This window comes from Triticum aestivum, chromosome 3A (genome assembly GCF_018294505.1).
Source record: "Triticum aestivum cultivar Chinese Spring chromosome 3A, IWGSC CS RefSeq v2.1, whole genome shotgun sequence".
In the NCBI taxonomy this organism is placed as follows: Eukaryota; Viridiplantae; Streptophyta; class Magnoliopsida; order Poales; family Poaceae; genus Triticum; species Triticum aestivum.
In genome coordinates, this window is record NC_057800.1 from 440,202,078 (window position 1) to 440,215,760 (window position 13,683).

The 13,683-nt window shown below is 48.5% G+C and overlaps 1 protein-coding gene and 1 pseudogene across 1 annotated transcript; both read left to right on the top strand.

Moving 5' to 3' along the window:
- Nucleotides 1–3,614: 3,614 nt before the first annotated feature.
- LOC123058391 (SNF1-related protein kinase regulatory subunit gamma-1-like) lies at nucleotides 3,615–6,014 on the top strand (annotated as a pseudogene).
- Nucleotides 6,015–12,034: 6,020 nt separating this feature from the next.
- On the top strand, nucleotides 12,035–13,669 carry LOC100125685 (dihydroflavonol 4-reductase). The gene is made up of 4 exons (XM_044484717.1): nucleotides 12,035–12,328; nucleotides 12,405–12,574; nucleotides 12,650–12,844; nucleotides 12,930–13,669. Exons 1-4 carry the CDS (start codon nucleotides 12,211–12,213, stop codon nucleotides 13,509–13,511), a joined length of 1,065 nt encoding a protein of 354 aa, XP_044340652.1. The 5' UTR covers nucleotides 12,035–12,210; the 3' UTR covers nucleotides 13,512–13,669.
- Nucleotides 13,670–13,683: the final 14 nt, after the last annotated feature.

The window sequence follows — 13,683 nt, forward strand, 5'->3', positions numbered from 1 at the left end:
AACGGTAGTTGCATAATCTCATAGTCACAGGAACATGTATAAGTCATGAAGAAAGCATTAGCAACAAACTAAACGATCGAGTACTATGCTAACGGAATTGGTCAAGTCAATCACATCATTCTCTAATGATGTGATCCCGTTAATCAAATGACAACTCATGTCTATGGCTAGGAAACTTAACCATCTTTGATTCAACGAGCTAGTCAAGTAGAGGCATACTAGTGACACTCTGTTTGTCTATGTATTCACACATGTATTATGTTTCCGGTTAATACAATTCTAGCATGAATAATAAACATTCATCATGAAATAAGGAAATAAATAATAACTTTATTATTGCCTCTAGGGCATATTTCGTTCAGTCTCCCACTTGCACTAGAGTCAATAATCTAGTTCACATCACCATGTGATTAACACCCATAGTTCACATCGTCATGTGACAAACACCCAAAGGGTTTACTAGAGTCAATAATCTAGTTCACATTGCTATGTGATTAACACCCAAAGAGTACTAAGGTGTGATCATGTTTTGCTTGTGAGAGAAGTTTAGTCTACGGGGCTGCCACATTCAGATCTGTATGTATTTTGCAAATTTCTATGTCAACAATGCTCTGCACGGAGCTACTCTAGGTAATTGCTCCCACTTTCAAAATGTATCCAGATTGAGACTTAGAGTCATCTAGATCAGTGTCAAAATTTGCATCGACGTAACCCTTTACGACAAACCTTTTGTCACCTCCATAATCGAGAAACATATCCTTATTCCACTAAGGATAATTTTCACCGCTGTCCAGTGATCTACTCCTAGATCACTATTGTAATCCCTTGCTAAACATAGTGTAGGGCATACAATAGATCTGGTACATATTATGGCATACTTTATAGAAAATATGGCTGAGGCATAGGGAATGACTTTCATTCTCTTTCTATCTTCTGTCGTGGTCGGGCTTTGAGTCTTACTCAATTTCACACCTTGTAACACAGGTAAGAACTCTTTCTTTGACTGTTCCATTTTGAACTACTTCAAAATCTTGTCAAGGTATGTACTCATTGAAAAAACTTATCAAGCGTCTTGATCTATCTCTATAGATCTTGATGCTCAATATGTAAGTAGCTTCACCGAGGTCTTTATTTGAAAAAACTCCTTTCAAATACTCCTTTATGCTTTCCAGAAAATTCTACATTATTTCCGATCAACAATATGTAATTCACATATATTTATCAGAAATGTTGTAGTGCTCCCACTCACTTTCTTGTAAATACAGGCTTCACCACAAGTCTGTATAAAACTATATGCTTTGATCAACTCATCAAAGCGTATATTCCAACTCTGAGATGCTTGCACCAGTCCATAGATGGATCGCTGGAGCTTGCACATTTTGTTAGCACCTTTAGGATCGACAAAACCTTTTGGTTGCATCATATACAACTCTTCTTAATAAAACCATTAAGGAATGTAGTTTTGACATCCATTTGCCAGATTTCATAAAATGTGGCAATTTGCTAACATGATTCAGACAGACTTAAACATCGCTACGAGTGAGAAAATATCATCGTAGTCAATCCCTTGAACTTGTCGAAAACCTTTCGCAACAAGTCGAGCTTTATAGACAGTAATATTACCATCAGCGTCAGTCTTCTTTTTGAAGATCCATTTATTCTCAATGGCTTGCCGATCATTGGGCAAGTCAACCAAAGTCCACACTTTGTCCTCATACATGGATCCCATCTCAGATTTCATGGCCTCAAGCCATTTTGCGGAATCTGGGCTCACCATCGCTTCTTCATAGTTCGTAGGTTCGTCATGGTCTAGTAACATAACCTCCAGAATAGGATTACCGTACCACTCTGGTGCGTATCTTACTCTGGTTGACCTACGAGGTTCAGTAACAACTTGATCCGAAGTTCCATGATCATCATCATTAACTTCCTCACTAATTGGTATAGACGTCACAGGAACCGGTTTCTGTGATGAACTACTTTCCAATAAGGGAGTAGGTATGGTTACCTCATCAAGTTCTACTTACCTCTTGACTGTGTGTTTTGTGCTGAAAACGTATCAAATGTCCACTTGTTCTTTGGGTGCATGGTAGCTAGGAATGTTTGGTCATTTGTTGGTGAGTTCTTCCAAATCCAGATAGGCACGAAATCTGTCGCTCGTTTATGGGTTTCCAATAAGAAAAACACTAAGTTGAATACTATTAGTTCTGCTGTCCTATGGTGTTTGTGGAAATATAGGAACTCTATGATTTTTAACAACACCATTTGGACTTCCATTACATAGGTTTGGGGTATGATCCTCAGAATACTCAAATTCTAGGGTGTCTTGTCTCCGGAAGCGGGGAGATCAAAACTGGAGGAGTTTCTGGGAGCTCTGACTAGTTTCCTTCAACAACCCTTGCGGATCACGAGTGGCTGACACTAAGGAAGAATGAAGTTGATGCTCGCTGGAGTATGCTCAAGATCTTAGGAGAAGACGATGGCTTCCAATCCCCTGCCAAGAAGCGAGACCCGATGGACAAAGACACCACAGGCAGCCCGGCATCAACTCTCATGGCCTGCTGGTCGCCCCAAGCTGCTTTGGCGCGGCTGTTCAAGTTCGGGAGGTCTAGGGCCCTGGTCATGATGTGAAGGCACCTTGGGGGTGTGTTGCTAGGTTACTTTGGCCCGTGTGTTTATCCCTCCCTAACATGTGTGTCCTGAAGGGGTTTTTAGTTCTCCTCATCCCCCCCCCCCCTAGTTGAGTTTGCAGAACCTCACATGTTGGGTTTGAGTCCCCTTTTGCCTGTAATGTTGCACTGGATACTGTGGATTTGGTTTCATTCTGGTAATGGAACCGGGGAGAGACCTCCCAGTTCTTCTAAAAAATCCGTCGTGTCATCGGGTAGTTACCCACCGCCGATGGCCGTCTCGCCCCGTTGTCCTCTACTCCTGCACCTCGTCCCCTCTCCGCTCCGACGGCCTCCCCTGCCACAACACCTACTCACCTGCCCCGCTCTGACTGTGGTGCCGGCGCCATGGTCACCTCCTCCCCACCGTTGTTGATTGGCCACGCCGCCGCAGCTGATTGGTCGCGTCCTCCTGCTACCTCCCATGTGGTGCCGCGCTCCAACCCTCGAACGACAGGATTTGGTCGGAGGCGAGCACATGTCGACGGCGGTGAGCCCCTATACCACATGCCCGCGTCGTCATTCTTCTGCCATTGGGTCACCGGCGGGTGGGCCACGACAATCCATTCATTAGATTATGGGCCTAAAAAAATTAGAGAAAGAAGTTAACAGGAAGTGAGGAAAGTTGCTTCGAGATAACTTCCCCTAAATTTACGATCGTTCCGTAGAACATGTTTTACAGAAGAAGAAAAATTGGAGGAGTTGTTGGAGTTGCTCTAAGTTGGTTGTGTAGGGGGGAAGTGTGATAATATGGGAGGCACTATTTTGTAAACAAAAACCAAAAAGAAAGGTAGGCTACACCTCCAAAAAATGAAGAAAAATAAATGCTTGGATGTGTATCACTCACTGATACAGTGTACTACTACAGTCACTGATTCGTGTGTTTATTTGCTCCAAGAAAGCAAAACCGAGACGAATCCAAATGCAACACGTATGGCTGTGTGATGCTATTCCGTCCCCTACCCAACCGATGCGACGGTGCGCGAAGCTCCGCGGACGTGTCCCGGCAACTGCAAAGCAAAAGAACATTGCCAGAAACTGTCACGGTCAGAAGCAACTAGATGCACGAGATGGAGATGGCAACAGTAGCAGCACCGGCGGCCGGCGGCAGCGGAGGAGCGACGACGGCGTCAGGGGAGTACTGGAGCGAGGCGCTTAAGTCGTTCCTCGACCACATCCCCGTCTCCTCTCTCTCCGGCGCGCTCCGGCCCTCTCCCTCCCCAGGTACACGCGCCGAGCACGCATGCCACTCTCTTGCATCCTCATTCTGTGCGCCAGTCCGCTGGTGTCATGGCCGTCTTGGTGTGCAGCGTTGGAGCTCAACCTTGATGCCTGCGTGCTGGACGCCATCGGTTCCATGCGCCGCGCCAATGCGAGCGGATCCGTGATCGTCGACGAGGTCCACCGTAGCCTTAGCAAGTTCGTCGACCGTGACATAGGATACGTTGATTTCCCCAGCCTCGTCTTATGGGCACTCGAGGTAATTCTGCTTTGGCTATCTGTAGATTATTAGTCGCGAGGTTTTACTGAAAGCCAGGTCTGAGCATCTTCTTCGGCTACATTGCTTCTTCCTAGGAACTTGACAGGGTGAGCATTGAACGACAAGACAAGAGTTCCGACTTCCTCTCAAGTCTGAAACTGCATCCTCAGATTGCAGAAACCAAGGTACATTTTCCTCTACTTTGCAAACGTGTAGCCTACTGCTGGATGTTCATCGCTGCATTGAAATGGATGTGATCCAATGAAATATATGATTGCTTATGGTCCCGGTTCTTGCTCTGATGAACAAAACAGATTTCATGGTTAGCGAAGCTGTTCCTATGGGAGCCATTCTTCCCCGTTCGGTCCCATGATACGCTCTTCCATGCAATGCTGCTCTTCTCCAAACACCACAGGCTCAATGTGATACCTGCTGTTGAGTCGGTCAACTCCAGTGTTGACGGATTTGTTACTCAGGTACTAAGTTGATGCTCAACACTTTTGAAGGCAGAATTGAATTATGAAAATAACTGCCAATGAACCGCACTACAGAATGCAGTCATGGAGCTGCTTCTCCAGTCAAGTGGTCTTGAATGGCTCGATAAAATCGCAGATAAACAGCTATCTGAATTTAGGTAAGCCCTGCGCTGAAAATCAAGTACCAAAACTAATTTAGGACCGTTTGTTATCAGTAATGTACTTGCTTGTTGCCAGATTTGCCAATGCCGAGCAAGCCTGTTCTTGTGTACTCGGATGAGACTCTGGCCTATACATTTCGTGTTCTTTCGAAGGAGAAGACAGGAGTTGCAGTTATCGACCGAAAAACTCGGCGTTTGATTGGAATGATTCAGTGCAGCGATGTTTACCTGCTGTTGGACGATAGCTCCTTGTTCAGCAACAGAAAGCAAGTTTTCTGCTCTTTTTCTTCTCATCCCACTCAATGTTTGACTCAAGATAACTTTTGGTAACAAATAAAAACTGCACGTTGTTTATCAGGATCATGAGTGCTGAGGAATTCATCTTGCTGAAGAACAAGGATGAAAAATCCAGAACGGGGCATTCATCAGAATCTGATAGCATCCCCAGCCTCAGAAGCAGAGTGCAACAACCTGTTGTAACGAACCGGAGGTCCGACACCCTGAAGCAAGCAATGGAGAATCTAGCAGCCTCGGGAAGCAGCTGCAGCTTCATCGTGGACGAGCAGGGGCACGTGGAAGGAATCGTGACGCCACGAGACGTCATCTCTGTCTTCTCCCCGCCGTGCATGGACTCGAGGATCGATGGGGGCACCTTCTTCTCGGCCGCGCTTGAGCAGGCCGGCTGCCGCGTTGAGAATGGACAAATGATTAGGAACTCCTAGGCTCTTAGCTAATGATGATCGGATAGATTGCGTTTCGTTGGGGCAGAGTGCAGATAACTAACTCATCAGTTGATCTGTTTGCTCTTCACTAATAGGAGTATTTGGCACTGTCAAAAGCTACTGTCACTCTGTTCTTTTTGGTTAGTACTTGTTCACAAAAGATAAATCAGCAGTTCATAATGACGGTGGACATAATGTAAGAGGAGGGAATTGGTGGAATCGTTTCTTGTATTGCTGAGCCGGGCAAGTATATATTGCGTACATGTCTTGTAGGACAAAAAGGCATTGTAAAGGCGAATCAACCTGTGGTTGAGATGGTTAGGTGGACAGTGGTATCCCCAACCCACCAGGCTTCGTAAATCTCAAGATGATATGCCGGCTCAGGTGCTCATAAGGGTAGGGTGTGCGTGTGTGCGTTCATAGGGGTGAGTGTATGCATGTGTATATGAGCGCTTGTGTCTGTACTGCATTGTAAAGATAATACAGGAGGGATATGGATCGACTAAGGCAACTTTAACCGATCCCTATCTGGCGCTAAGAGATGATAAATTTGGTTATCCTCCCTTATGCCGCACCTAGCCGATTCCCTAAACCTCCTAAGGGGGATAAATTATCCTCCACTGCCAAAAAAGCCCTAATCTCCCAAAATATGCTCGTGCCGTGTGCGGCTGAGAAAAACTCCTGCCTCCTCTGTCATGCCACAGCCGTCGCCAACCCCCGCCGCCGCCGCCGATGACCGACCTGGCCGTCGGAAGTGGAGCCAGGACCATTCCTCCACCCCGCCGGCCATCGCAGCCCGCGCCGAAGAAGAGCTTGGGGATAAAAAAAAGTCCATCGGGTTCAAGCTCCGGCTACAACCGCGGCAAAGGTCGTCGGGGTGGAGAGCACCTCTCTGGCAACGGCCCGCTGCTCCTTACGGTGCCGAAAGAGCTCGAAAGGCGACGACGGCGACATCGGCCCTAGCCGAGGAGGCTGCGAGGAAGAAGAAGAAGAGAAGAAGAAATTGACTCTGTTAGAGATATGATAGGCAAATCAACACGACGAAGAACGAAAAGCAATCAGGGGACACGAGATTTAACATGGAAAACCCCTCCAACACGAAGGGGGGGATCATGAGCGCCAGCCAACAAATCTTCACTCTATCGGGGGAGGTTACAAACACCGGGGATTACAATTGATCAACTTGTCCCGTGCGGCGGCTTACAAAGGATATATATAACACATATGACCTAGGTCAATACTGATCCGTATTGCCGGGGGGCACCCCCAGCCTACCGGCGACAGGCCTCGCTCCGCCCGCTTGTCAGAAGTTAGCATTTCTTTTTATACTTGAATTTGGATCACAGCATAACAGACTCCGACGGCACGTGCGGCGTCTCCGACGACACCCACGGGCACTGCTCAGGCGCGTCCGGCGTCGGCAGCCGGTAAGAAAGGTCGCGGCCCCAAGTGCTCGATGAAATGTCTACATGGTAAAAAAACATGTTCAACATTTCGGCCGATCGGTGATTGTTGGTAGCCAGTGGTGATGTAGTTTCTTTGTTTCGTTGTTGTAGTGTGGAGATGAACACAAACGAATTCTTAGCTTCTTTGGAGTTGTCGGCCACGATGGGACTTGATGAGCTCTACTACGGCTCCATTTGTCACCATTTGGAGGTGGCCCAATACATGGAGCAAGAGGAGGTGGTCGGGGAAGAGGAGGTAGCCAAGGAAGAGGAGGAGGCCGATTAGGTGGTGGTCGTTGGGGAGGTGACCGATGATGAAGAGGAGGTTGTGGTGGTGACCGAAGCAAGCACGCGGCCGTCAAGGTCACACACCACCAACTACATTGCAAAAGAAGATGTTGCTCTTTGCAATGCTTGGATGAACATCCCCATGGATGCAACGATTGGAACGGATCAAACCAAGACTATGTTTTGGGAGAGAATTGCCGATCAACAACATATACATGCTATGTGTTGTGGTGATTTTGGATCAAACATTGTGTTTGAAGTCATGTCTTTTGGGTGAACTATGCATGTTTTATTTGAAAATTATGATGATGAAACTATATGTTATGTTATGCATGTTTGGATTTTAATGTTTTAATGATGTATATTGTGAAGTGCTTAAAGTTCATATGACTAAAACAAAAAAGCTATACAAAATATTTTTTTTACTTCACTAAGTTTATGGGACCGGCTAGATGTGGCCACCTATAAATGAGGATGATTTTCCTACACTAACTTCACTTGACCGGAATGCTCCACTAACTTATAAGGGATTGTTTAGAGTTTCCCTAAACTGGATAATTAGGATTTAGGACACGGTTTTGAGAAGAACAACACGAATATGAAGCAAAAGTTGTGCCATGTGTGCTACGCGCCCGTCGGCCGATGTACTGAAATTATCCGCCGCCTGAACAGCCGTTGGATCCCTGAGCTGTTAGCTGCCTGAGCTAGTGTGTGTGTGTCCTGCATGCTCCCCTCATTATTCCTGTAACTTGTGCATTGTTGCAGAAACAAGACAACAAACTTGTCCCCTGACCCGATAGAGCTACGCCCAGCTTACCACCGCCGCCAACCCGCTCCCAAAATCAGCCCGCCACCGACGTGCAGGAGCTAAGTTGAACTCTTTGCAACACCATGGTGTACCATATCATGCGTCTCATGCTTGGATCAGACGCAAAGTCAAGCTCACCGAGGGGCCCTGCTTGGAGAACAGGCACGGCCTCTACGCCAGCATGATGGCGACGAGCTCCCATGCCGGGCACCCCTTTGACGATTTCTGCAACTGAAGCTACGTTTCTGAGACATGCGTTGTGTTGCAATGCTTTGCCTTGTACGCTCTAACATCATGCGCTCCTCCAACGCTTTCTGCAACCGGGGCTATGTTTCTGAAGCAAGACCCCTGTCGCAGAAGAAAAATATCTTTGCTGTTGAATCATTTTTTTCTGAAACAAGACCTTTCTTGCAGAAACTTTCTAAAACTAGGCCCTGTTGCTAAAAAATACTTCACCACCGAATCATTTTTTATTTCTAAAACAACATCTCTGTTGCAGAAACCATCTGAAACAATACAGTTGTTGCAAAAAAAATTGGCTGCAGAGGACTTGTGAATGCTCGATCAAGACTGATCCGACAGCTATACAGGCGGCGGACTTTGCCATGCATCCGTCGGCTGAAGGATAGCTTTTTCCTCACAGGAAAGCCTTAAAAATAAATTAGCCAGATAAAGAGTAAAAGTGGGTTCCCCACAAAAAAAAAGTAAAATTGGGCAGTACGCAATCTCCAAACCGTGAGAAGAAGTCACTCTATGAAACGTCTTGTCTGGCCCCGTCTCACATCTTTGAAATACCAGTAAAATAAATACTGAAATATGGTTTTCAGCTTACTAATACTCCTTCTGTAAACTAATATAAGAGCATTTAGATCACTACTTTAGTATTCTAAACACTTTTATATTAATTTACGGAGGGAGTACGTTATGAGTTTTTCATCGGCCTCTTGGGGACGGGCGAGGATAAAACTCTTTGCCTCCGCGATGACATTTGGGACCCAGCCGAAAGGGTCTCACAGGAGGAGAACGATGGGCTCGCTCTTGCTTTCCTTCTGGAGGAGATCGATAGAGTTGTGCTCGATATAAAATCGGACACGGCGCCAGGGCCGGATGGGTGGCCGGTCGAGTTTCTCAAAAAAATTGGCCTAACCTTAAGCACCTTTTCTATGCCATTGTGAATGGTTTTGCATTAGGCACCGTCGACCTCGCTAGATTAAACTATGGGGCGATCAGCTTGATCCCCAAAGTAAAAGGGGCTAACGACATAAAACTCTTTAGGCCGATCACCCTGATCAATGTCCCTTTCAAGATTTGCACGAAAACCTACGCATCCTGCTTGGCGCCTGTTGCACAACGGGTGATTAGCCCTAGTAAGACCGGGGTTTTGAAGCATCGTAACATTCTAGAAGGCCCTCTAGCGCTTCTTGAAATCGTTCACGAGCTTAAACGAACCAAGTCGAGAGGCATTCTTCTCAAGTTAGATTTTGAGAAGGTCTACGACTGCGTGAACTGGGAGTTCGTGCGTGAGGTCCTCATCAAAAAGGGCTTTGATGGGGGCTTTGGTCACCGTATCATGCACCTGGTGAGTAGTGGACACATGGCGATGACCATCAACGGTGAAATGGGCAATTTCTTTCGCAACAAGCGTGGCCTTAGGTAGGGGGATCCGAGCTCGCCTTTGATTTTCAATTTTGTTGCGGATGCTCTAGCGGCTATGATTAAAAAGGCCAGGGCTGCGGGTCACATTAAAGGGTTAATCTCTGACCTCATTCCCGGTGGCATGACTCACCTGTAGTACGCAGACGACACGATGTTGTTATTCGAGCCGGACGATCATAGCATTGCTTCGATTAAGTTATTGCTACTAACTTTTGAGATATTGTCCGAGCTAAAGATCAATTTTCTCAAAAGTGAAGTGATCACCATAGGGATGGATGATCGCGAAAGTAGGCGGGTGGCTAACTTGCTCAACTGTAAGCTTGGGAAGTTTCCGATAAAATATCTAGGACTGCCAATTTCGCACAAGAACCTGACCATAGCCGAGTGGGCACCTCTTTATGGCAAAGTGGTGAATCGGGTTAGTCCGTGGAGAGGGAGGTTTATGTCTTCAGCCGCTAGGTTAATTTTGAGAAGTTCATGCCCAGCTTTACAATGGGCTTGTTCCTCCTTGCCGATGGAGTGCATGACCAGCTTGACACACCGCGCGCCCGGTTCTTTTGGGAAGGAACTGGGACGAAACGCAAATACCACTTGGTCAAGTGGGCTGCGGTATGTAGACCAAAGAAGTTCGGTGGTTTGGGGATCACGAACTCAAAACTTATGAATGTTGCCCTGCTCACCAAATGGTGGTGGCGACTCGCCCAAAATGAGAAGGGTCTCTGGGCGGACATCCTTCGGGCAAAATACTTCCCGGATGGCAATCTGTTTAAAGCCAAGCCCAAGGGATCGTCGTTTTGGAATGGCATCCAAGCAGTGAGACCAGCATTTGCGGTCGGGGCTCACTTTTCAGTCAATAGCGGAAAGTCTACGTGTTTCTGGCTGTATTGTTGGAGGGGCCAAACTCCGTTGTGGCAATCACACCCGGAGTTGTATCAGCTCGCCACAGACACGCACATTCTGGTAGCTGATGCCCTTAGAGTGCGCCCTCCGGCGATATCCTTCCTCGGGACTCTGGAGGCAGGAGAGGCCGAGGAGTGGAATGCACTTGTGGCTAAGGTCGAGGGGAAGAGGCTCAGCCAGGATAAGGACGAGATCTTGTGGAGGCTAACGACTTCACGGAAATTCTCGGTCAAATCCTTATACGAGAAGCTTACGGAGGGGAATGAGCTCGATATGGCTAGGGGGCTGTGGAAGGCTGGCATTCCCCTTAAGATCAAGATTTTTATGTGCATGTTCCGCAATCGCCTTCCAACCTCGGACAATGTGGCCAAGCGCAATGGGCAGGTGAATAGGACATGCGCCATCTGTGGTCTTGGGGAAGACGCTAACCACGTATTCTTCATATGTTGTCTCGCTAGATTTAAGTGGAGTGCGGTCAGAGACACTTTTAATCAGAATTGGAACCCGCAAACTAGCGTCGATATGCTTAACTTGCTATCCGCACAGAGGGGTGCGAATGCGAGGGTAGTTTGGCGCTGCGTAGGGGCGATGCTTTGGTCCATTTGGACCGTGAGGAACAAAATTACTATCAAGCACAAGTTTCCTGCTCACCCCGTTGAGATTCTTTTCAAATGTCATCTTTACCTACAGGCTTGGGCGCCATTGGGGAAGCAATGTGACAAGGATCGCATGATCGAGACGATGGAGCAGGTCCAGCTGTGCATGACGAGAGCAAGACTTCAAGAACAACAAGCTTGAGCCTTTTGCGTTTAGTTTATTGGTGTCGCGAACCTTGTTATGAAATATCAACGCGTGTTTGAACTGTTAGCCTTATCTTTACCGAGACGTCGAGCCTGCTGAACTGTTGTCTGTGATTTGTAAACCTAAAACTTATGTGAATGCTGCCTTGTGGCTTTATTAATTTAAAACCGGACGCTTCGTGCGTCTACATTTTAAACAAAAAAAGCCTTGCTGATTGTTTTGAACCACGGCGTCTGCTCTGCCGTCCATAGAGATATGTAGCTGTCGCGGTGTTCAGACCCGTATCTCTCGCTAGGAGATGACCACGTAAAAAAACAGAAGGAACTGCTTGGCTGAACGGAAGTCACGGCTCAAGCTCCCTCCCGCGTCGCCCATCATCGATCGCCTTGTGTCCGGTGGCTTTGCGGTCTGGCGGCGTGGCGGCCGCGCGCAACAACCAGCAAAATTGCTTGCGGCCTCAAAAAAAGCACTAGGTACCTGTGCTAGAAAATGCGGGGTGAGCGGTCCGAGCCGTCCCACTTGCACCCCTCCTCCATTGTTCATCGGCGCTTCAAACGTAAACCGGTGGGTGCACGTGCGATGCACCTACCTACCTTACTGGTAAATACCCTATTAGGTACCAACGGCACACGATGGCGCTCGCCTCGCGCACTGCCTCTGGAGCGCTCTTGCTTGCTCTCTCTCTCTCTCTCTCTTATATATAGTCAACCAAACGAAGCAAGTGGCCAAAGCAGCAGCAAGAGGAAGGCTCTTTGAAAGAAAGCTCAAGAAGGAAGTCGATAGAGAGAGACAAAGGGAGAAACAATGGACGGGAGCAAAGGGCCGGTGGTGGTGACCGGAGCGTCGGGTTTCGTAGGGTCATGGCTCGTCATGAAGCTCCTCCAGGCCGGGTACACCGTCCGGGCCACCGTGCGCGACCCGGGTGAGCCTCCTTCTCTCTCTCGACGTGGTAGCTAGCTAGCTTGACCGCATTCCTGATTTGTTTTTTTTTATGTCAGCCAACGTTGAGAAGAACAAGCCGTTGCTGGAGCTTCCCGGAGCCAAGGAGCGGCTGTCCATCTGGAAGGCCGACCTGAGCGACCAAGGCAGCTTCGACGACGCCATCGCCGGCTGCACCGGCGTCTTCCACGTCGCCACGCCCATGGACTTCGACTCCCAAGACCCCGAGGTAAATATCAATATCCGGGATAGCCACGGAAATACTGCTGCTAGTACGCAGTATCAAAAGCTGAGGTGAATGCAGAACGAGGTGATCAAGCCGACGGTGGAAGGGATGCTGAGCATCATGAGGGCCTGCAAAGAGGCTGGCACCGTGAAGCGCATCGTCTTCACCTCCTCCGCCGGCAGCGTCAACATCGAGGAGCGGCAGCGGCCAGCCTACGACCAGGACAACTGGAGCGACATCGACTTCTGCCGCCGCGTCAAGATGACAGGATGGGTGAGACGACAGCAGAGAGGCTTCTCTTCTCCACCTCTACTTGTTGAAGCAGCAATAATAACATGTGATGAGTCGGGTTTTGCAGATGTACTTCGTGTCCAAGGCCCTGGCAGAGAAGGCCGCCATGGAGTACGCCAGCGAGAACGGCCTGGACTTCATCAGCATCATCCCCACGCTCGTCGTCGGCACCTTCCTCAGCGCCGGCATGCCGCCCAGCCTCGTCACCGCCCTCGCGCTCATCACCGGGAACGAGGCCCACTACTCGATCCTGAAGCAGGTGCAGCTGGTCCACCTGGACGACCTCTGCGACGCCATGACCTTTCTCTTCGAGCACCCGGAGGCCAACGGCCGCTACATCTGCTCCTCCCACGACGCCACCATCCACGGCCTCGCCACGATGCTCCGGGACAGGTTCCCCGAGTACCGCATCCCGCACAAGTTCCCGGGGGTCGACGACGACCTCCAGCCCATCCACTTCTCCTCCAGGAAGCTCCTCGACCACGGCTTCAGCTTCCGGTACACCGCCGAGGACATGTTCGACGCCGCCATCCGCACCTGCAGGGAGAAGGGCCTCATTCCTCTCGGAGACGCCCCGCCGCCTGCAGCCGCCGGCAAGCTGGGAGCTCTTGCTGCGGGGGAAGGCCAAGCCATTGGTGCCGAGACATAATAAGCCAGCACTGCTGCTGCATGAATACTATTCTTGTGTTCGGAATTTGCATGGGCAGAGCCCTGTAACTGGTGGGATATCATGGACTATGAGTGCATCATTTTTTTTCCACCTCGGTAGTAGTATGAAATAAAATTAAAAATGACGCATAAACTTTATCAGTATTATTTTT

Excerpts from the sequence above, each read along its gene's own strand:
- LOC100125685 (XM_044484717.1), top strand. The coding sequence starts at position 12,211 with ATGGACGGGAGCAAAGGGCCGGTGGTGGTGACCGGAGCGTCGGGTTTC. Across the intron at positions 12,575-12,649 it reads TCGACTCCCAAGACCCCGAG|AACGAGGTGATCAAGCCGAC; the intron begins GTAAATATCAAT and ends AGGTGAATGCAG. Across the intron at positions 12,845-12,929 it reads GCGTCAAGATGACAGGATGG|ATGTACTTCGTGTCCAAGGC; the intron begins GTGAGACGACAG and ends CGGGTTTTGCAG.